The sequence below is a fragment of the Bidens hawaiensis genome, unplaced genomic scaffold, assembly GCF_021521415.1.
Source record: "Bidens hawaiensis isolate Kalapana, Puna unplaced genomic scaffold, B.hawaiensis_p1.1 tig00021323_1, whole genome shotgun sequence".
NCBI lineage: Eukaryota > Viridiplantae > Streptophyta > Magnoliopsida > Asterales > Asteraceae > Bidens > Bidens hawaiensis.
Genome location: NW_027493294.1, coordinates 190,001 through 214,597, shown reverse-complemented (window position 1 = coordinate 214,597; position 24,597 = coordinate 190,001). Strand labels below are relative to the sequence as shown.

General features: G+C 37.8%; 3 protein-coding genes and 1 pseudogene across 4 annotated transcripts; 2 read left to right on the top strand and 2 right to left on the bottom strand.

Moving 5' to 3' along the window:
- Nucleotides 1-360: 360 nt before the first annotated feature.
- Nucleotides 361-5,899, bottom strand: LOC143563134 (G-type lectin S-receptor-like serine/threonine-protein kinase SD1-1; annotated as a pseudogene). The gene is made up of 6 exons (XR_013140607.1): nucleotides 5,131-5,899; nucleotides 1,769-2,623; nucleotides 1,534-1,667; nucleotides 1,234-1,444; nucleotides 912-1,149; nucleotides 361-817 (listed from the first exon to the last, which is right to left on the bottom strand). The product of XR_013140607.1 is annotated as a G-type lectin S-receptor-like serine/threonine-protein kinase SD1-1 (transcript).
- A 6,953-nt stretch (nucleotides 5,900-12,852) lies between these two features.
- On the bottom strand, nucleotides 12,853-14,586 carry LOC143563133 (uncharacterized). The gene is made up of 3 exons (XM_077050750.1): nucleotides 13,504-14,586; nucleotides 13,249-13,422; nucleotides 12,853-13,200 (listed from the first exon to the last, which is right to left on the bottom strand). The coding sequence occupies exons 1-3, from the start codon at nucleotides 14,584-14,586 to the stop codon at nucleotides 12,853-12,855; spliced, it is 1,605 nt and encodes a 534-aa protein (XP_076906865.1).
- A 31-nt stretch (nucleotides 14,587-14,617) lies between these two features.
- Nucleotides 14,618-15,481, top strand: LOC143563132 (uncharacterized). Its single transcript, XM_077050749.1, has one exon. The coding sequence runs from the start codon at nucleotides 14,618-14,620 to the stop codon at nucleotides 15,479-15,481; it is 864 nt and encodes a 287-aa protein (XP_076906864.1).
- Nucleotides 15,482-19,283: 3,802 nt separating this feature from the next.
- On the top strand, nucleotides 19,284-23,792 carry LOC143563131 (uncharacterized). Its single transcript, XM_077050748.1, has 2 exons — nucleotides 19,284-21,061; nucleotides 22,406-23,792. The coding sequence occupies exons 1-2, from the start codon at nucleotides 19,284-19,286 to the stop codon at nucleotides 23,790-23,792; spliced, it is 3,165 nt and encodes a 1,054-aa protein (XP_076906863.1).
- Nucleotides 23,793-24,597: the final 805 nt, after the last annotated feature.

Here is a 24,597-nt window from a genome sequence, read left to right as displayed (position 1 = left end):
GCTCATTATTGGTGATAGTGGATTTGAAGCGGCTCTAGTAGTCCCGTGGTTTTTACTCTCGCGTTGAGAGGTTTTCCACGCTAAAATTTATTGTGTCACTTTTACTTTTAATTACCCTATTTGTTTGCATCCTCATTGGTTCATTCGGGTCGGGAAAAAGTTTAGCCAAATGAAGTTTAATTCCGCAATTTTTGTTTGCCGTTCGTGGCTAGGTGGTCGTTTTTCCCAACAAGATTGTGGTGTATGAATAGTTGAGACTCGAGAAATAAGTTAAGCCAAATAACAATCAACAACTAAAATTTGAACTGAACCAAAATATGCTATTCATGAATTTTCTTGGCAAAAATTTGGGAAGACCACTCATCTGGCTGTCATAAGTGTGACCGTAACGTTGTTGTATGAGTTTTGTGCTTCCATGATGCTTGAACTCGCACTACTTTCTGTGTAAAAACCAGGATGTTTCGGTTCTGGCAATTGACTATCGCTACTCAACATCATAACCACAGTAGACATGTTTGGTCTGTCTTCAGGGTTGTTTTGAACGCATAGTAAGCCCACGTGGATTGATCGTAACACTTCAAATGTATTGTCTGATTTGATTAAAGAAGATTCGGCCAGTTCCAACAGTTTTCCTTCTTTGTAGAGATTCCATGCCGTAAAAGAACAATTACAAAAATATGTCAGTCTTACTTTTTCGAGAACACTGCATCTACTTTGGATCCTACTTACGATCTCTAGCGTCAATACACCGAAGCTGAATACATCTGACTTTACAGAGAAAATTCCTTTTCCTGCATATTCTGGGGACATGTATCCACTGCACCAAAGTGTTGGTCATGTTATCAATCGATCAGGAACATACTAAGTACAGAGTATTAAATATAACTATAGCATTTATAATTAATTCTTACTATGTACCAACGACTCTTTTAGTCCTTGTTTGGGTCTCATTTCCTCTAAAGCTTCTTGCAATGCCAAAATCGGATATCTTCGGGTTCAAGTCATGATCAAGCAAAATGTTGGCAAGTTTGAGATCTCGGTGGATGATCTGTAGACGAGAATCTTGATGAAGATAGAGTAAACCTCGAGCGATCCCAACAATAATATGGAACCTTTTCGACCAGTCAAGTGTTTTGCTTTCGGGTTCATCTGCAAAAGAACCTGCGTTTAAAATAACAAAACAGGACTAGAAAGCGCATATAGTATAATGCAAAAAGATAAAAAAAAACTTACGAAACAGAAGCTGGTCAAGGCATTTGTTAGGCATGTACTCATAGACCAACATCTTTTCTTGACCTTTGAAACAATATCCAAGAATCTTGACCAGGTTTCAATGTTGAAGCCTGGAAATGAATATAACTTCGTTTCTAAACTCTTCAACTCCTTGCGAGGAACTTGAGGAAAGACGCTTCACTGCTACTTCTTTCCCATCTTTCAAACATCCCTTAACAAATAGGTTTAACGTCTTAAGATGTTTTTATTCAGATCAATAAAAACAAATGTCAATTTTTTTGTTTGAAGATTAAATAATACCTTGTAAACTGGTCCAAAACCACCCTGACCGAGCTTGTTACTATCTGAAAAATTGTTTGTTGCGCCAGCTAATGTTGATAAACTAAACAAGGGTAGGTCTACGACATCTTGTCGAGTAATTGGACCATGCCTCTCTACCAAAAACATGAGTGGAAGAGTTATATATGGTTGATTCAAATGAAACAAATACTTCTTGGTGGTACAATGAATATTAAGGAAATAGAAAGAGCATTACCTTGTAGCTTTAGCCTTCTATTTCTGATGATTAGAAAGTACATTCCAAGAAGAATGGTTGTACCTAGAAGCACAGGGATTACTACTATCACTAATTTGCTATTGCCTTTTGATGCCCTTATATCTTTCTCTGTAGATAATAAGAAACCACACGGTTAGAGAAATTGCTAATAAAAGCTTAGCTAGATAGATTCAACTTTACCCAGTTCTGAAGGAGCCATTCGTATATATATATATATATATATATATCCTGTCCGTTGTTAGGAAGTGTTCGCATATCGATGAGTTCACCATACCATAACAAGCAACCTGTATTATATTTGATGTCCAAAGTCACATAAGCTGTACAATTACACTCACTTTTACACTTAATCTTACATTGTGTGAGGGTCATGTTCGGATCAAACCATGAGTGCCTCGTGTTTGGTAATTTCATGAACGAATACCTTCGAAACCCTTCACCCGCACCACAATCTAATGGAACTTCCCTTTGGCAACCGCCAGTCCAGTCGGATATTTTCCATTGATCCTTATTTTTTGGTTCAAACCCTTTTAGACATCCAAAAATTGTGGGTTGTGTAATGTCACAAAGGCCATAAACACCACACAATGCATATCTGTCACAACTATCTGTCTCAAATTCTTCATAGAGAAACCATCCTCGCATTTGGTCGATCCAGTTATACCTGCCCATGCTGCCAGCAGGAGTTAACCTCGTTATACTAAGAACCGAACTATTGATCAAATTAGATACAATGTAAGTCTTTCTTTCGTTTGAAACATGCGTGCCTATGTAAATTCATTTGGTTCATTATTAATCGCACCCGTAAACGTAATTCCATTCCATGATCCAAGTCTGGAGTGGATCACATCTCCATTATTTCTTTGAGCGAGCGAGTCAAGAACACGAACACGAGATTTGAGCAACACACGATCGACTCTTTTATTAAGAAAACGACTAACGGGAAAAACTTAATAATTCTGATACAATGTATGGCTTATATAGAACCCATACATGACTAATCCGATACTAACTCAAATACACAATTTGAATCCAAAACAAATAGGATTAAATATAATAGGACTAACTTATCTTATAATAATAAACTAATTATTATATTAAATATTCTTCAAGATTCTAGGAGTCTTCAATCTAGTTTGGTGTTGGACACGTTTAACACTCCCTCTCAACACCAAACTTCTTCTAAACGTGACACACACGAAGCACCTTGACTCGAAACAAACCGCGACTCAACACAACAGGTCACGTCTTCCAACATAGGCTCAAATGTTGAATTTCAACACTCCCTCTAGATTCTCTAGATTCATACTTGTTCCTTTAAGATCTTTCACGACCCACAATACTCGTATATCTTTGTACTTGATTCTTGGACTCATCACACACCTTCACACGAAGTTACACGAATCCATGTCTTGGTTGTTTACTCCTTAATCTACACAAGATCCAGGACACCATTCAACTTACCTCTAAACACATTTGTTGCATGCCTTATCTCCGGTGGTCTCCTACAAACCCATTGTTCGTACAAACCGAAACCATCGAGCCCGCTATCTTCTATTTTGATAGCCGCAAAACCATAACTATTTGGCCATTTTAGCCACCGGTTCTAGCTCCGTAACGCATCCCTCGCGGTTGTCAACAACCTGAACCGCTGCTGATCTGTACGTTACGATTTGGTCCTAAAATCAAACCCCGAACATATGATGATGTTGTTTCGTTTAGACAGCTTGATAACGCTACCACTCGGACTATTGGGTCATCGATTCAGCCCGCTAACTACCCCGACACACGCGGATTTAACCCTCCCGACACATGGGGATATAACCATACCGACACACGATCATGGCACAACATCATTGCTCGACACACGGGGATTTAACCATCCCGATACACGGTAATGGCACACCATCATTGTCCGACACACGGAGATCTAACCATCCCGACACACGGTGATGGCATATCATCACAGATACCTTCAACTCGCCAAAACTAAGTTGACACACAACCTACATGTACTTCGTTATACCGGCATATCTAAACCACCGTGTAGCTGCTATTAGTCTTCACTAGTTCTCCACTAAACCACTGTGAATCGGTCAGGCCACCCAAATAGTTAGATAAAAACATATATGTCACCCTTAAGCCATGAATTAGTGAGATTATATATGCAACAACAACTTTGCCTTATGAATGCAAAAATTCAATCGTCTGCTATGTGTTCACCAGTTCTTGATCACGTCATCGATCCAAGGATGCTTTGCTCCTATGATTGAATTCAGCCTACCCTTCGATCACCGTGATCGAATATGGACACTTTCAAATTTTGATCAAGAACGCACCGTGATCGGAACACGGACACCCCATCGTTCGACCATAACCTCACAGCAATCGGTTCGACAGGAAACTCACCGCGATCGGAACATGGACTTACCTTTGTTCGATCGGTTTCTCTGTTCTACACGAACTAAAACAGTCGGTCTTCGTTTCCCTTGATCAACTTGGATCAACTTCAAGGTTCCTCAACTTTGTTCGATCGGTTTCTCTGTTTTAAACGAACTAAAACAGCCAGCATTCGCTTCCTTCAATTTCGATCGGTTCAATCACTAACCTGACACACAAGTCACAACTCATTCACGATCGGAACCCGAACACACCTTCGCTCAAACCGAGATTATGAACTTGTCTCTAAGAAAACCAAATATTTCTTCTTGGCTTGTTCTGAGCTTTACGAACAAGAATAAAAAACCTCAAATTCTTTCGCTGCAAATCTTGGACTCAATTTTGTATTGGTTTGACCAACAAAAACCAATTAATCTTCTTATTAATAACAGTTAACGAGAAGCATTAAAAAAACCATATTGAACCTTTATGTCTCTTCTATACGAACAACAAACGAGGTTTATGTTACTTTGGCTGCAAACTTTTAGATTGGACACACCTGATCTATCGACCTATTGTTTCATGATAAACTTCTACCACAATCAAGACTTGCCACCAATCGGAAACACGAGCCTGGATCGTTAGGCTTTGATACCACTTGTTAAACTTTGAGCGAGCGAGTCAAGAACACGAACACGAGATTTGATCAACACACGATCGACTCTTTTATTAAGAAAACGACTAACGGGAAAAACTTAATAATTCTGATACAATGTATGGCTTATATAGAACCCATACATGACTAATCCTATACTAACTCAAATACACAATTTGAATCCAAAACAAATAGGATTAAATATAATAGGACTAACTTATCTTATAATAATAAACTAATTATTATATTAAATATTCTTCAAGATTCTAGGAGTCTTCAATTTAGTTTGGTGTTGGACACGTTTAACATGGAGTGGATCACATCTCCATTATTTCTAAATATTTGTGGGAATCCATTGAAATCCATATAAGTCACAAACGAACCTTGTGATGGATCATCGTCACTCATCCACGATGTATAATTTGTCGTTATTCCCCTTTCCAAACTCCTTCCAAATCTCGATCCTGGTATTCCAATATCTCCAGGATGATCAAAACTCTGCTAAATGTAATTTTCCGGTCCTTTTTCACGGTCCGTAACCATAATATTCCCACTTTCTAACAATCGAGCCACCGGGTTTCTAGTGGTTCTAGATGTACTTGATGTCCAAATAGTTGTATTAGCAGCGGAATCACGAATCACCAAAACTCCAGACTCGTCAAGGGTTAACACATCGGATGTGTTTTTGATAGGAGTGCCTCTATTTGCGACCCAAACAACGGTACCAGTTGCTATCCGTTTGTACCATATGCCTAAATATCGGTAGGAGGTGTTTCCAGGGCTAAAGAACCCGAGCTCGAATGTTTCTTGGGTTGAAACAATGGTTTGGCCGTCCCTAATGATTTGATTCACGAGTATGGTGTCTGCAGCCGTGATGCAAATACATATTGCACCAAAAGAAACAATGAATATTGAAAACATCATCATTGTTCATGTAAATTGGCTAATCATGTGGCGAGTATTAAAAATTCTTTTCCATTTAAAAACAAAATGATTACAGTAAAGCGACATGTTAACGGGTAACAAGCTAAACCGCAATCACCTCCTCTTAGATAGAAAACCTTTGGCTATTAATTAGGGGTTCACAAGATACAATACAATATTCAAGAAGTAGCCCCCGTTGACTTCAACTAGTTAACAACTTTGAAACGGAGGCGGCTTCAAACATATAATAATCAACAGAATATTTTAGTATGTAATAATGTTAGAAAATATAATCTTCTTTTATTACGACCAAAAGCATACAAATCCGAAGTAATAATTCAGTAACAAAACGAAATAACAAAATCTAAACAATAGAAACTTGTTTGTGAGAACAAGAGCAACCACAATTTAAGAATAGATGCATCCCTAAATCAATCACGAATCACCAGAGAGGGGTATGAATATTAAGACTGAACTGGTTATCACACTTGGCGATTTGCGGCGGGCTGATAAAAACCCCTGCGTTGCGGCACCGACACGAATTTGGTCAGTATTGGTTTATGGCGGCGAAATTAAACAAAAATAAACTTAGCAACAAAACTCGCAAGAAACAACAAAAGAAACATGGATATCAGTTACTTTCATTATGGTACCCGAACTAAACTCAAAAAATAAATTCGTCAAATTAACATATAAAAAAATAAAATATTTAACAACGTTTATTCGGTCTGTAAAACTCGGGGTTGTTAAAACCTGAGCGTCACGGCTGCGAGTTGACGCGAAACTTTTCATTACTACAAAAAGAGGTATTTGCTACGGCCAAATCTGCAGCAAATCTGTAGCAAAACAGGGTTTGCTACGAGATTTTCCACGGACTTGGTCCGTAGGTACAAGTCTCGTAGCTAACTTATTTGCTATGAGTTTTTGCTACGGAATCGGAATTTTGCTATGATCTTAGATACCAAAAGAAACGTCGTTATTTTAGTTACATTAGCTACAGATTTTGTTACAAATTTATTGGCTATGGATTGTTAGCTACGAATTATTAGCTACAACTATTTGCTACGTCTTTTTAGCTACGATACGTAAATTTGCTACATAACTTTTTTAGCTACGGAATTTGCTACCGACTTTCAGCAACAACTTTGGCTACGGGAATTGTCTATGGTTTTTGCTATGAAATTTAGCTACAGATTTTGATTGAGTTTTGCTACGAATGTAGCTACATATATTCGCATGCTTTCGCAACAGATTGATAAAGGTTTTAACTACAGACTTAGCTATAGATTTTGTATAAAAGTTTTCAATATTTTTTTAATATTCTTTTCTACTTTTCCCAATAAAAAAATATATTTAAATTTTATAAAAACCATATCAAAGATAAAAATTCAAACCAAATAACATAAAATATCCAATAGTATTACAATAAAAACTGAAATTTAGTTTTGCAACATCAACTCATATATCTTAACTTGGTGAAAATATTTCTAGCCGGTTTCATGACAATAGCTAAAGTTTCTCATTTATTGGAGTATATAATCTCTCATTTTCTTCAATTTTCTTCAACACGATTTTTTTCTGCTTTTCGTTCCAACCCGCTCTTTATTCTCGTTCCAACTCAACTATCTTTTCATTCCAACTCCGCTCTTTATCATGTGTAGCTTTACTAGGATTGGGCTCTGAAGACTTAACACCACGATTATCCTTACCATTCATGATGTATACACCGACACGCTATATACAAATAAACTATAATAAGTTAAAAAATTAGCATTCGATGATATACAAATTACATTATATTGTATACATTAATATGAAAAACCAACATATATATATATATATATATATATATATATATATATATATATATATATATATATATATATAAGGATCCTAAGAGAACCCTTTGCAAATTGAGAACTTTGAGAACCATTTTGGACCACTAAAAACACATTTGAAAAAAATATTTAAAAAAATCATAAAAAAAATAACAAAAATTTTAAAAAAGTAAAAATACCAAAATTCTTATATTTCATTCCGGTTTCATTAAAAAAATAAAAAAATAAAAAAAACGTCGTATTATACACATATGTATAATTTTATTTAATGTTTAGTTACGTAATATACACATATGTACAGTGTCATTTATCTTAAATTATACACATGTGTATAAAAAAATCATGTAAATGTACATATATGTATATATTATACATATGTGTATATAATTTGGCTAAACCGAGTTATTTTTTTTATGAAACCGGGATGTTAAAATAAGAATTTTGGTTTTTTTGCTTTTTTTCATTTTTGTGTTTTTTTTTATTTTATGATTTTTTTTTATTTTTGAGTTTTTTGTGGTCCAAAATGGTTCTCATGGTTCTCAATTTTAAAAAAGTTCTCTTATGATCCTGATCCTATATATATATAGCAAGGTTAAAATAAGAAGTAGATTTATCCTAAGAAGTGTATAAAGTGTGTTTTCACCACTATATCTATTAAAACACACCGAACAAAAAACACACTTTGCATATCCACTGTCAGATCAACATATCTAACGGACCATATTACTTCTTACACTTCTTAGACAAACTCCACTTCTTATTTTAACCCCACCCTACATATATATATATATATATATATATATATATATATATATATATATATATATATATATATATAAACATATCTAAACAATGACATTTATAATTAGTCGTACATTTATATCGAAAAAAATAAACATACCTTGTGAAGTTGGGGCGACTCATAGAAAGTGCATCTGAAAAGCAGAGTAAAACAAAAGAACCATGTATCATTTTACTAGTATTAAACCTAATGATAAAAGCTCTAATATTTATGTTTGTGACTTAGACAAACTTAAAAACATATTATGTAAGCTGCCATATCCTGTATAATGAATCAATATCAAAAGTCGTCAAGAAAGCAATAGCCAAACTGGTAAATCAAAACTGTTATATCAAAAAAGGCATACAACATATTCAAAGAAACCCGACAACTCAATAAGTTTATAAACAACAACCAAAAAGTAAATGTAATGACTCACAATGCAACAAGTTTGACCGGATCACCGGTTGGTAATTATACTAATGTCACAAGTGAAAATTAGTTCTAACATGTTTCATACATCATGTAATGGCCAAATAAACAAGCAGATTCAGAATTCACAAGACAGATTTTAGCATGCAAAGGTGTATTTTATTACTTAGCAAATCATGATAATAAATTATGAAACATTTAAAAAAGTATCATAAATGGACTAGGTTTCTCAAATTATTTTTATTATAATTTTATCTTACATAAAAAACTAAAATAATTCAATCACTACAGATAGGTACAAATAGTTCAGCAGATTGCACAACAAAAAGTGTTGACTTAGTTAAGCCACAATTCTAATCCAAATCAAGTAAGACCAATTGGGTTAAAATATTAACTCAAAATTTGAAGTTACAGAAGTGGCCGGAACAAACCTATTTGGACTTTTCATAAAAGAGTTATGATGTCGGGAAAACAGACCAGAACTCGACTCCCCGCATTAGCTTTGACACATGTTTTTTGTAAAATCATAAAAACTATTCAAAACTCGTCTGAAAATTACAAATCATACCTTTCTGGAAACTAGACTCGAAGTAGAACATCATGGAAACAATAATAGATCGAAACCAATAAAGTATCATCGAGTTACAGACCAAACTATAAACGAGAACATATCTATCAGCCAACTGTTGTCATCAAAACTCAAACCCTAACATGTTTATGGCATCTCTAGGGTTTTAATACATCAATTAACATCATAATCATCAACATTACATAGATTTTTCATCTAGGGTTTTACAATAACTAACAAAAAACATGAAACCAATGCATAAACTTACCATCTGGTGTTAGGAATGATGAGAATCACTCGAAGACACCAGCAATAGAAAGAATTGAGGTTGATTGAAGATGATTACGATTTGTTGGTTGTTTGGGATCGATAAAGAGGGATGGAGGGAGATTGTCGACGGTGGGAGGAAAGATGAAATTAAAGTTAAAAAAGAAGATAAAATTTGAATATAAAAGAAAAACTTAAAAAATTCGAATTAAAATTTGAAGTAAAGATTATTATATTGATTATGTTTTTGGTGAGAAAGATATCGACATGGAATCACATTACCTATAACGTCCTAGATTACATTTCTACTTGGATATTATTATGTCAAGAACCCAAAGTCGATTGTAGATATGCTGGTCTACTTTAAACTTAACAAGTATTTTGATTTCACTGTGATACGTTAAGGTATGAATTAGGCACAATACTTGTGTGATCCCCTATTAATCCGAAATGTTACAAACTCCATCATACCTCAGGCATAGTTTGTGTTCATCAGTATCACCCCGAATTGACTCCGACCCCCTAATGATTGATCAAAACATTTTGTGCTTTTATAAACTTTTTGCAAATTTTCTTTCAAACATTTTAAAGGTTGAACCATGGACTTACATGCCCCATCCGGACTTACAAGCCTTCATATAAAGTGTTTAGGTCTTACTTGTTTGCCCCATGTCACGTAGTTCTAATACACCACTTTTGTTTGACAAATTATCAACATTTTTGTTGTTGATTTTTGAATACTTTTTGAGCATTTTGTAGTTTTTCTGCTTTTTCAATAATTTTGATATTTCAATATTTCAATTCAAAGCAAGAAATAATATTTATTGTGACCAATCACTAACGGGCTTGTGTATGATTCTAACGTTTTTACCTTCATCGATATGACTTATTTTGAGTCGACAACCGCTTCATAAGAGTATAACCACTAGCACAGGCGAGTATTTAAATTTATATCACAGTGATACTTACTCATTTGTCAAGCCTATCTACATATCAATCAATGATCTTGTTGGCTTTTGATCTACTCTTTTCATGTGCTAGGTTCGTTAGAGACAATTTCTTATCATTTTCCAAAGGTCGGAAAATCTTGTCAAGCCCTCTAAACAAGATAATATATTTTTTTGATTTTCTTAACAAAATGTAATTAAAATATAAGATATTTTTGGTTAGTCAAGTGACTCGTTTTTGTTTTTCTTAAAGAAACTGAAAATCTTTTTGGTGAGTTAAACTTAATTCATTTTCTCCCTTTAAAATTGTGACATATTTGACAAATATTTGCAATTTTATAACAAATAAAAATTAAAATAAGACTAAAATTAACTTAGAAATGAAACTAAAATTTAAATAGAAGAAGATTAACAAGAAGAATCTAAGAGTAAAATAAAATGAAGTAAATAGAAAAAATAAAATAAAAATTTTAAAATTTTAAAATTGCTATATGGAACAGATTGTTGGGCCATCAAGAAGGCACAGGTGCGGAAGATGGAGGTAGCAGAGATGAGAATGCTACGCTGGACGTGTGGGCACACAAGGTTAGACCGAATAAGAAACATTGTGCTTAGAGAGAGATTAGGGGTAGCTAACATATCAGACAAGATAAGAGAGTGGAGATTGAGATAGTTTGGACATGTGAAGAGAAGACGGATGACGAATCCGGTTAGATTCGTAGAAAACATTAATATAGAGGGGAGGAGGGGTAGAGGACGACCTAAATTGACTTAGGATGAGAGGATTAAGCATGATTTGATAGACCTAAATCTCTCAGAGGACATGGTTGGGGATATGAATTATTGGAGAAGTAGAATTAAAGTTAAGGATTTTTAAGAAGAAATGAATACTTTAGGGATTTCTATTTACCTTATTTTTTGGTCACACACCACTACGATATTTTATTTTCATATATATATATACATATATATATTTATATATCCATCCATATATATATATATATATATACAGTACTATCATTTTTATTGTGTGCTATTATCAACTATATTATAGTTGAACTTTGATTTCATTTTATATTGCCTCATACAAATGTAGTCTAGAGCTGATGGTCTCTCTGTAAGCCACCTCTCTATCCCGTTGGATAGAGGTATGGTGAGCCTACATCCACCCTCCCCAGACCCTACTTATAGCTTGGTTATTGGTGGGACTTCACTGGGTATGATTGATTGATTGATTTAAAATTTTAAAATAAGAAAGTTTTAAAAGAAAAAAATTAAAAGAGAAAAATATGGTAAAAAATAAAATAAAATAAACAAAAACTTTATTTTGAACAAAAGAGATCATGCCAAGTGACTCAACAAGAAACAAAATTGGGCACGATCAAAGGATTTTGTAAACAGGTCTGCAAAGTTGTAATCAGTTTTGACCCGTTCGATTGTGACAAGTTCCGGTCATAACAATCACGAATGAAATGCACTCGGATGTCAATGTGTTTTGTCTTAGAGTGCTGGACCGGGTTTTTAACAATACATATTTCTGCTTCATTGTCACACTAAATGGGGGTGTTAAAGAAATTCAAACTGTAATCCAGCAGCTGATTCTGGATCCATATAACTTGAGAGCAGCAAGCAAAGGCATCAATGTATTCTGCTTCATCAATGGATGTGGACACGATGACTTGTTTCTTGCATTGCCAGGAGATCAATCTATCACCCAGGAACTGACATCCACCGGATGTTGATTTTCGATAAAGATTGCATCCCCCAAAATCGCTATCGGCGTAAGCATGCAGTACCATAGGGGAGTCTTTGCCATACCAAAGACCTAAGTAAGGCTTTCCCTTGAGGTACCGAAAGATGCGCTTTACAGCGGTTAGGTGAGATTCTTTTGGATTACACTGATATCTAGCACACTGACAGACAGGGAACATGATGTTCGGCCTGCTGGCAGTGAGATACATAGGGAGCCGATCATGGATTTGTAGAGATGTTGATCAACTGGAGTCCTCGACGGATCTGGAGCAAGCACAGTTCTGGTAGCAATCGGAGTGAGAAAAGGAGAGGAGTCTTTGAACCCAAACTTTTGGACGATGTCTCGAACATATTTTTCTTTTTGAATTAGAATCCCGTCCTCCTTTTGTTCAGCTTGAAGACCCAGAAAGAAAGTCATCTCTCCTAACGAGTTCATCTCAAACTGGCTATGCATGACCTCGACAAACTCTCTACACAGCTTATCAGATGTAGATCCAAAGATAATGTCATCAACATACACTTAGACCAAGATCTGATCGCCCTTTATCTTCTTGATAAATAGCGTTTCATCGATAACTCCTCTTCTATAGCCGATATTTAGCAAGTGTTCTGCTAGGGTAGCATACCACGCACGAGGTGCTTGGTGCATGCCATAAAGAGCTTTACCAAGACGGTAAACATGGTTTGGACGATCAGGATCCTCAAAACATGGTGGTTGCTTTACGTAGATCTCCTCTTTTACTTTTCCATACAAGAAGTCGGTCTTCACGTTTGATACACTTTGAAATTCATGTACGAGGCATAGGCTAGAAAAAGACGACAACCTAGCCACCGGTGCATAAGTTTCATCATAATCAAGGCCTTCACGCTGAGAGAAACCTTGTACAACCAATCATGCTTTGTGTCTTCTAATAACCCCCATATCATTTTTCTTGTTTCTGAAAACCCATTTAGTCCCATTAGGTTTCTTGTTCGGTGGCATCTTGACCAATCTCCAGACTTGAAGTTTCTTGAACTGTAACAACTCTTCTTGCATAGCTTCAACCCACGAGTTTTCTCTTAGGTCCATCTTGTAGTCCTTCGGCTCAACCTGTGTAATAAAACAAGCAAAAAGACATTTGTTAATGGTACCAGAATTACTCCTCGTTTAGATGCCGACGGATGGAGAAACGATGATGTTCTCTGTGGGATGATGTCGATGAATGGGCAGCTGAGGAATGTCTTCGACGATGGTGACTGGCTCTGCTTGAAGATTGACAGAGAGATTCTTAGTGGGATAAAAAATGCGAGGAGCACCTTCAAGATCATCCAGTTGATAGAACAGAGTCAAGTTGATTAACTCCATTCTATTGAGTAATTTGTTCTTCCCAGAGATCTTAACCATATGAACAACGATGGGATTGATGGGAGTTATTGCAGTGTGGTCAGAATCACCAGCAGCATGTTCTTCGACGGTAGCAGCAACTTGAACAGTTCCATCTGTAGAGGGAGGTGTGGCAACAGATTCTACCACGCTAGGAGCTACTTGAAGATCTGCCACGAGTTCAGTCTGATGTTGTTCCACATTGTCGGCAAAATTAAAGGAATCATCTGAATCTGTGTCAGCTACATCTTCAAGTTCAACCATTTCAGTTGAATCGACAGCTTGATGAGCAACTTGAGGAACGAGATTGATGACAACTTGACTGCTTACTGGAGGTGGAGGCGTGGGTGGAGTTCCAGGTGGTGCAGGTATTGCAGGAAGTCTAACAGAGAGGTCCACCTCAGACATACTGTTGATTAATGATTGCATCAACACAAGTTCTTGCGAAGAAGATGGAACTTGAGTACTTGCAGGTTGTGGGATAAACATGCCACGAAACTGATTGAACAGGTTGTCAAAGTCAAACAACCAATCTGGTCCCGTGCGGGCATCAGTAACATTCAACTCTTTCCAATCAACATTAAAGGATTCCAAAATCAGCCTGGCCTTCTTGTTGTAGACTCGATAAGCGGTTTTGTTAGAAGCGTACCCATCAAAATAACACTCATTAGCCTTTTCTGTAAATTTGGGATCACGCTGAGCACCAGTATGGAGTAAGGTGCAAGGACATCCAAAAGTCTTGAAGTAGTTGACTTGCGGCTTCGTCGTGTAGTAGACTTCGTATGGAGTCTTCTTCAGACGCTTGTTAATGAGCACACAGTTCTGAATGAAGCAAGACGCGCCGATGGCCTCACCCCAAAAGAACAGTGGAAGTTTAGAATCTGATAACATTGTTCTCGCAACTTCAATCAGTGAACAGTAGATGACTTCTGCAATTCAGTTTTGTTGTCGCTTCTTATACACAGTTTTTGACAAACCATCCTCCTGGGAGCGTTTCCTGTTTCTAGCTGAATTCTCCTACAACACCTCTCATCACACCGCCATCAACATGTCACCATTTAAGGCCTTGTATGGTCGTGATGTCAACACTATCCATGACTACACTCCAGGTTCCAACACAAATGCTTCCATCGATCTGTCTTTAACAACCCATCAAACCATATTGGCAACTTTGAAGTCTTCACTCGAACAAGCTCGTACTCGCATGACAACACAGGCTAACAAGAAACGTCTAGAGAAGGAGTTTAACATCGGCAACTTCGTGTACTTAAAGTTACGACAGCACTCGGTTCAACATCGCAAAAATCAGAAGCTCTCCAAATGTTTTTTTGGTCCTTATAAGATTTTGGAACGTATTGGCAAGGTTGCATATCGACTGGAATTACCGCCTACATCGAAGATCCATCCGATTTTTCACGTGTCTTTACTCAAAGAATGTCATGGCACTTGTCATCCTCCAGCGGATTCTCTCGACAAATTTGAAGCTACTGAAGTTAGTATCTTACCTGAAGTTGTTTTGAACTCTCGCACTGATGAGGATAACAAGAAGCAGTTGCTTATTAAATGGGAAAAAATGCCTTTGGAAGATGCAACATGGGAAGATGAAGCTAAAATGAAACAACTTTATCCGTTTTTTACCGACATTGAGGACAATGCCAATTCTTCAGGGGGAGGTGATGTTACGAACCTCTCTGGCCCAACAGCAGCTGCTCAAGCCCAAGACAAACCAAATGGATACAATCGGCCCAAACGTCACACAAGGAAGCCTAACAGATTTGTGGATTGAAGTGCAAGCTACATGATCACATGATTCCCTGATTTTTCTCATTATTTACTAGGTCGTAGGAACATTGGTAGAGTTAGTTGTGCATGTTTCCCTTAGAATAAGGAACGTGGGAGATGATCCCTGTTTCGTTGCATGTTTAAATTCCAGTTTTGCATTATGAAAAATATCAGAAAATTGCTCCAATTGTTGTTTCCTTTCTCTGACTTTCTTTGAAGTGTAGCCTACTAAAACAAGGCCTACCAGTAGCATTGTCATTTGTTAAACACCCATGGCTCATATTTTATCATTTATCTCCATTTTAGAATCTTAACATTAAAATCAAATTATATATACTTTATAAAAAATTAAAATATAGAAAAACATTGAAATTTAATATTTATTTGTCTATCCTAATTTTCTAAAATAATATAGATAATGGCGGTTGTTTAGACAGTCACTCTGACGGTAGTTGGCAATTCAAACAATGGCGGTACCGATTTGGTCATTTTTCAGGCGAGGGATGCTGGAGATGGTGCCCGGAGGAAGAATGCATACGAAGGTGGGTGTGGGTGGGGTGAGGAGGAAGATGATGTGAGTGGGGTGCGGGGGCGTTATATGTTTAATTATGTGTGTGTGCACGCGTGTGCGTGTGTGTATGTGATGAAGTTTGGTTATAAATATAAATTTTTCCAAAACTTGTAAAAAATATATTAAGGAACGATGTTCTAAACTTTTAAGAATTGTATTTTATATTACACAGTGATAAATTCCGTAGAATTTTAAATTTGAAGGTAAGGTGTGTAGTAGAACACTATGCCACCATGTCTTAAATTTCTTCTTATGCTTCATAGGCAAAAAAATTTTATTTCTGTAGTGGATGTTACGGATACATTGGTAATGTTAAACTCACCCAACATGTTACTCACATACATAGTTCAGAGTCAAAGTATGTTATTTTTCAAACTTGAAAACCTAAACCATAATTTAAGCATCTCAATGGGACCATCCGTTTATTTGTTCTAGAATAGCTAGGCCGGAGGGTATACTTCATTGAGGAGGATCAAATGGTCATAAGTGGCCATTTGGTCATTCACTAGTCTCAATGGAACACCTCCCCCCCCTACCCCACCCCCCACCCTCCACACACAAGCACATCTCTTCATCATTTCACTAGTCAAATAAGGAGAATGGCCGTCTTCACACGGCTCATTCAAGGGAGAGGGGAAATGAGCCAATCACATGTTTTTTTTGTTTTTTTTTCCTTTTCAATTCTTTATAATATTAAATAATGGAATGGTAAAGAATGATAAAATATAAGGAGAATGGCTCATACCCCGTGTTGAATGGTGAGATTAAATGATAAAGGGAAAGATGACGTGACACAAATGTAACGAATGAGAAGAAATGAGGGTAATAACCCATACGTACCCTTTTAGCCTAAATATAGAGCCCGTTCAACTTTTAAATACATTTACAAAAATTTTATGGACGTCATATAATTATGATAGTGATGTGGTGCCCTCCCCTACAAATTAAGTGGTTTTGCTAAGTTTTATAAATGATCATAACTTTAAAAGCTATTCACACTTCACCTTCAATACTGTTCGATAAGTCTTTAATATTAAAATGTAACAAATGATAAAAAAAAAGAAGAAAAAAAACCTTTGTCATTATGATTTTCTGTTTTACGATGGTTATAAGGTAGAATATGAGGTCAATGGTTCAATCCTTATAGAATGTAATAATATTTAGCCGATAAAAAAAATGATTTTCTGTTATGTAGTTTTGACACATTACACTAGGGTGCCTTTTAACTAAAGATTAAATTAGTCTTTTCTGAAGGAGATTATTTTTGGGTTTTATCATGTTTTGACACGGGGAGATCTAGGCCATTATAGTTTGTTGAAGTCCTTTTTTTAAGAGTTTCAATGACAACTTGCTTTCTTCCCTATTAAAAATGGGTAGTTTGGGGTTGTATTCGGTAGAAGAGGCTTCCTCCTATGCCTTTGTGGCCTCGGGAGCCCAATCACGGGTGTTTCAGGATCACATTTTCGAGACAGTGGTATACGTGGGATGGATTCTGATTATTCTTGTGCTTTGGTTTGTCTTTGTGATATGATTTCAAGCGTCGATTTTTGCAATTTCACTAACAAACAGATCACACCTCTAAAGCCCAACATGCATTGGCAAATGCTCTTTTTAGTAAAATTGTTCACGACATGGAGTTATATTTTGTGGAGTCATACTTTGACGTGACAAGTAGATAAAAAGTCATTTTTGAGTGTCTACGAGCACCATATGCTCAAGATTTTCTTCTTTCTATCCCTATAGATAGGTTAGGCCAACATATGTCTCCAGTGGAGTATCACACTATCCTTAAGTATTGCCTCATGATTCATGTATTCCCGGTTGATGAGATTTGTCATGTTTGTCGCAAGGCGTGTTTAGACTCATATGGGGAGTACGCGGTACATTGTAAAGAGCTTCCAGGGTTCAAGTATCGATACAATCTGGCGGGCGGAATTTATGTTTAGAAACACCTGTGAATTTTGACATGTCAGAGGGAAGATCATCTCTTCGACTGACATGCATTTTGGTGTTTAGATGGATATGAGGAAAATATTTGTGTGTGAATTTAACAGGGTTTCTCCTCTGGTGGGCTTAGGGAATAGTGGTTTTACAGTCGGTCAAGCTGCTTTAAAAGTTGTTTTAGGTAAGGTGAATAAATATGAGAAGACGTGTCTTGACAACTAACATGTATTTATTCCTTTTTCTTTTGACACTTTTGGTTTCCTCACGCCTGAGGTTGTGGAGTTAGTTAGCCGAGTTCCACAGGCCATGCATAATAATGTTATGATTCCAAGATCAACGAATTTAGTTTTTAAAAGATTGAGTTTTGCAATTTAAAAAAGGATAGCGACGCAACTTGTTACCCGCTTACCTTGTGTTTCGATATAATCACTACCATACTAAATGATATTTTACATTCTCGATCTTTAATATCAGGCGGATGATCATGTATATCTGAAGATGACAAAAGCAATTATTGTGAAGATGTGAATGTTGTTGAACCTCTTTCACAAAGAGCATTCTCAACATATTCTCCATCCTCATCTCTATAATTACATTAATTAAAAATAATTATTTCTCTCTCTTGTTCAATTAAATAATATTTTTATCATTACAATTTTCTCTTTATTCTATTCACAACCAATTTAACAAGTATTATAAAAATAAATAGGGGTAAACTTTGTTTCCCCAAATTTACAAAAAAATCATTACAATTTCATTCTACATCTAATAATTTACACTCGCAACCACTTAAAACTCACCATATAATTCGCAAACTTCCCTCATATAATTTTGTACGATAGGATAAGAATGCTCTAAGGTGTTTAAGTTCTTCCATTTGACTGATATTAGTATAAGTATCATGAAGATATGAATGGCGTTTTAGGACTTAAACTAATGGTGTTCTACTTCTTAAGTTTATGTTCTTTTGTTATTTTTCTCCCAGTAATATCGTTCTAGTTCATATATTCCTATTCACTGTATTTTATTTTATTAGCATAATAGATACATAGTTTTGACTATAGTTGAATTAGGTTATTGTATTTTTGTTACTGAGATGGTTTATGTAATTTATTGTGCAATATAGGCTATTGTGTTTCTGTTAATATATTTACAGTGCATCGTGTTTAATAATATGTATAATTAGAATATTCTCTATAATATTCTCTATATATTTAGAAAGAGATAATTGTGTAACAAACTCTAGAAATTATCTCCTTGATTTGTGCATAGCTTGTATTATATATTCTAAATGAAAGGGAATGAGAAGGCAAGCTTTCAATTCTTATATGGTATCACTTTTGGTACCGATCCTTACCTTTTAACCACCTCTTCCGCCGCCGCAACCACCTCTTCCTTCGTTCTTTTCCCCTTCATCTCTTCCATGGATTCCAAACAAATACACCCCGCCCTCACCGTATCTAACATCAAGACCCATATTCCTCTCCTCCTTGAAAAAGATTCATCCCACTTCAATACCTGGAAAACCCTCTTCCAGGTTCACTGCCAAGCATATGAGGTCGCTGACCACCTGCTCCCCCGGCCTGCCCCTGCTCCGGCTACCTTACCCTCTGATCCGGCCGCTGCCGCCTTGGCTGAAGCACAGGCTGCTGTTGCTGATCAGTTTTGGAACCGCGTGGATGCCCTCGTGAAGCAGTGGATTTATGCCACTGTTTCGCAACCCCTTCTTCGGATCATAATCCAGCCGACACAAACTGCTCACGACGCCTGGTTGGCTGTCGAACGGGAATTCAATGACAACAAAAATACCCGTGCCATTTTTCTGGGTCAGGAGTTCGCGAACCTGTCTCTTGAAAATTTTTCTTCGATGGGCGACTACTGCGATCACGCCAAGCATCTTGCAGACCAACTGGATAGTGTGGGCTCTCCGGTGGATAATCGGATGCTCGTTCTCCAGGTTTTGACGGGCTTAACGGAACAATACGATAGCATCTCCACAGTCTTACAAAACCGTGACCCGCTGCCATCATTTCCTGAAGTCCGTTCTTGCCTCAACTTGGAGGAAAGTAAAAAGAAGAGACAACTTTCTCGTGTCTCCTCTACTGCTGCCACGGCCCTTCTTACCTCAAACTCATCTCACTCGACAGGTCCCTCCCAGTCCTCCAATACCTCACCATCCAAAACCAGCTCCAACAGACCACGTAATAACCGTGGACGTGGACGCGGGTCCAACAGGAAATTCAGATCTTCGGCCGGCAGCCAGCCCACTCCAAACCACCCATACATAGTGTTTCCAAACAATTGGACCACCTCTCAATGGGCCTCGGTTCTTAATAACAAAACGGGCTCCCCACCATGTCCTTACCCATCACGGCCCACCTCTCAATCCTCTCAAGGGATATTAGGCCCGCGGCCCGATCAAGCCCTTCATACCAATTACTCTCCCACTGACATTGAACGGGCTCTCTACTCGCTGGCTCTCAACCCACCGGACCATGGCGTAATGGACACGGGTGCATCTTCTCACTCCGCCAACAAACAAGGTATTTATTCCCCGTCTAATTTTAATACTTGCACTAATAAAAATATTGTTGTTGGAAATGGCATGTCCATTCCCGTTGTGGCCCAAGGCAACCAAGTCCTACCACCACCCTACCCACCACTAAAACTAAATAATGTTCTTTTTGCTCCACAAATAATAAAAAATCTTATTTCTGTACGTCGCCTTACCACTGACAACTTAGTTTCTGTGGAATTTGACCCCTTTGGTTTTCTTGTGAAGGATCTCAAAACACGGGCTCCTATCCTACGATGCAATAGCACCGGCGATCTTTATCCTCTGACTAAACCTCTACCCATCAAGACCTCCCAACCGTCCACGTTAGTTGCTGTTTCTCAAGATCGCTGGCACCAACGATTGGGTCACCCAGGAAATAATTTGCTTCAGTCTTTGAAATTGGACTCTTTTATTGATTATGGAAAACTTGATAAAACACTTTGTCAGTCTTGCGTTTTTGGCAAGAGTGTTAAATTGCCGTTTTATGATTCTGTTAATTCAACTAGTTTTGCGTTTGACATTATTCACAGTGATTTATGGACATCTCCCATACTTAGTACGGGTGGCCATAAATATTATATCTTATTTTTGGATGATTTTACAAATTTTCTGTGGACCTTCCCAATGTCTAATAAATCCCAAGTATTTCATACTTTCACCATCTTCCACAACTTAATCCAAACACAATTTGAACGTAAAATCAAACAATTTCAATGCGACAATGGCACCGAATATGCAAACCAGAACTTTAAAAATTTTTGCAATCATAATGGCATGCAATTTCGTTTTTCATGTCCCTACACCTCCTCCCAAAATGGTAAAGCAGAGCGCAAGATCCGCACCATTAATAACATGATCCGTACCTTACTTGCCCAAGCCTCCCTACCTCCCAACATGTGGCACCACGCACTTGAAACCGCCACCTACCTTCTTAATATTCTACCCAGCAAACTCCACAAATTTAAATCCCCAACTTCCCTCCTTTACAACTGCACCCCTAAATACGAACACCTTCGCATTTTTGGGTGTCTTTGCTATCCTCTTACCCCCTCCACCAAAATCCACAAACTCAACTTCCGATCTCACCCGTGTGTTTTCCTTGGATACCCCAATAATCATCGTGGGTACAAATGCCTTGACCTCACCTCTCATCAACTTATCATTGCTCGTCATGTACACTTTGAAGAGTCAATTTTCCCATACGCCATTCAATCTCCCAAACCTCTACCTTCTTATGATTTTCTTAATCCCACCATCAACCCTCTTGTTTGGACCTATTTACAAAACTCACATACACCAAACACCAACACTCCTAACCCCGCTGTACAACCTCCCGTTACAGGCCCATTATCATCCAGCCCAATCCATAATAGTACCCAACAATTCTCTCCCCCTCATACTTCTAACACAACCGGCCCATCCCACAGCCAAACACCTCATCACCCTTCACCCTCAACCCCTACCCAGGCCCAACATACCCATCCACATATACAACACCACACGGCCCAAACACCCCAAGGCACTTCATCTCCTACGTCCCATCCCACAACCAGTTTCCCACCACCGAACACTTCTACCACTACTCAACCTTCACCACCAAATCCTCCTCCTCCTCGTACCATGCACACTCGCTCCATGAGTGGCATCCATAAACCTAAACAACTTTTCAACCTTCACACCTCTACCATCGTTCCTCTCCCCAACAATCCTCATGTTGCCTTGACCACTCCTGAATGGCACAATGCCATGACCAATGAATTTAGTGCACTTATTAAAAACAAGACCTGGGAACTTGTACCTAGGTCCCCTGACATGAATATTATACGATGCATGTGGTTGTTTAAACATAAATTCAGGTCCGATGGCAGCTTGGAACGCTATAAAGCCCGTTTAGTGTGTGATGGTCGCAAGCAGCAGACAGATATTGATTGTGGTGAGACATTCAGCCCGGTCGTAAAACCCTCTACCATTCGTCTCATTTTATTTCTTGCTCTATCCAAGTCTTGGCCAATTCACCAGTTGGATGTCACTAATGCCTTTCTCCATGGCAACTTGGAAGAGACAGTTTACATGCATCAACCCGTGGGTTTTCGGCACAAGGACTTTCCGGATCATGTTTGCCGACTACGAAAGTCTCTCTATGGCTTGAAACAGGCCCCCCGTGCCTGGCACCAGCGATTTACAGATTTTGTCACCACCCAAGGTTTTCAGCAATGCAAGTCAGACAACTCCTTATTCACTTATCATCACGGGTCCGAAACTGCATATCTCCTTATTTACGTGGATGACATCATTCTCACCACCTCCACCAATGCTCTCCGTATCCGTCTAATCGATACTCTATCGGGTGAATTTGCTATGAAAGATTTGGGCCCTCTCTCTTACTTCTTGGGTGTACAGGTCACTAGGACTGGTAACAAGATGTTTCTATCTCAGCAGGCTTATGTCAAGGACATCATTCATCGGGCTGCTATGGACTCGTGTAAACCAGTTGCTACCCCAGTTGATACTCAGTCCAAACTTTCTGCTGATGCTGGTCCTCCTCACGAGGACCCCGTTTCTTTTCGCAGCTTGGCTGGTGCACTACAGTATCTTACCTTTACTCGACCTGACATCTCCTATGCAGTTCAGCAGATCTGTATGCACATGCATGACCCCAGACAGGATCACTGGAACGCGTTGAAGAGGATTATTCGTTATCTTCAGGGAACCATTGACCATGGCCTTCATCTAGGTCCGGTCCCTAATCTTTCATTGGTCGCCTACACGGATGCTGACTGGGCCGGATGTCCTGACACACGCCGCTCCACGTCTGGGTATTGTGTGTATTTAGGAGATAACCTTATCTCCTGGTCCTCCAAATGCCAATCTACTATCTCTAGGTCGAGTGCTGAAGCCGAATATCGGGGCGTTGCCAATGTCGTGGCAGACATTTGCTGGTTGCGTAATCTCTTACTAGAGCTCCGGCATCCTCTCCCTCGTGCCACGCTTGTTTACTGTGATAACGTTAGTGCCATTTATCTCTCTGGCAACCCCGTCCAACATCAACGTACGAAACACATCGAGCTCGACATACATTTTGTTCGTGAACTGGTTCAACGGGGTCACATTCGAGTTCTTCATGTCCCTTCAAGACATCAGATTGCGGACATCTTCACCAAAGGGCTTCCTCGAGTTCTATTTGATGATTTTCGCTCCAGCCTCAACATCAGTCCTCCCGACGTTTCGACTGCGGGGGTGTAATAATATGTATAATTAGAATATTCTCTATAATATTCTCTATATATTTAGAAAGAGATAATTGTGTAACAAACTCTAGAAATTATCTCCTTGATTTGTGCATAGCTTGTATTATATATTCTAAATGAAAGGGAATGAGAAGGCAAGCTTTCAATTCTTATATAATTATCTCTTTCTAAATATATAGAGAATATTATAGAGAATATTCTAATTATACATATTATTAGTGTTTTAGCTAATACGGCTATCAAGAGTTATAAAGCACGAGAATGGTGTGTCATGCGTGTATGTGTGTGTTTCAATTCTATTCATCGTGTTTTAGTTTATGTTCTTTGTGTTTTAGTACATAGTTTAGGTGTCATGTTCATATAATTTATAACAACTAACCGTGTTTACCAGCTTATTTCACGTATTGCCTAGATCAAGAGATTATGATGTTTAAAATTGGTATCGACCGTGGATGACAATAATGCATGTTGGTAGTGCTATAAGTTCATTTTGCCATTACAAAATATCATAAACGCTCAAATCAGAACACAACTAGTTGGCTTTACCCGCCGCGTTGTGGCATAGTTGGTCTACCAACCTGACGTTTGGGCACAAAATAGTTGCTTTTATATGCTTCACGTTTGAGACATACATGTTGATAGTTGTTGGGCAATATACAAAAGATTTTACATCCAATACCCAGGTTGTTGTTTGTGACTTACTTGGGTTTTAGACTACTACATAGTTATAAGAAGCAAGGGTTCTTTACAAAAAATTTATGGCCTTGCCTTGCCAAGAGCATTTCTCTTCGGTTGTGTCA

Excerpts from the sequence above, each read along its gene's own strand:
- LOC143563133 (XM_077050750.1), bottom strand. The coding sequence starts at position 14,586 with ATGTTATCAGATTCTAAACTTCCACTGTTCTTTTGGGGTGAGGCCATC. Across the intron at positions 13,423-13,503 it reads ATCCCACAGAGAACATCATC|GTTGAGCCGAAGGACTACAA; the intron begins GTTTCTCCATCC and ends TTTATTACACAG. Across the intron at positions 13,201-13,248 it reads ACAAGAAAAATGATATGGGG|CGTGAAGGCCTTGATTATGA; the intron begins GTTATTAGAAGA and ends GGTTTCTCTCAG.
- LOC143563132 (XM_077050749.1), top strand. The coding sequence starts at position 14,618 with ATGACTTCTGCAATTCAGTTTTGTTGTCGCTTCTTATACACAGTTTTT.
- LOC143563131 (XM_077050748.1), top strand. The coding sequence starts at position 19,284 with ATGAAAGGGAATGAGAAGGCAAGCTTTCAATTCTTATATGGTATCACT. Across the intron at positions 21,062-22,405 it reads GTTAATTCAACTAGTTTTGC|GTCCGATGGCAGCTTGGAAC; the intron begins GTTTGACATTAT and ends ACATAAATTCAG.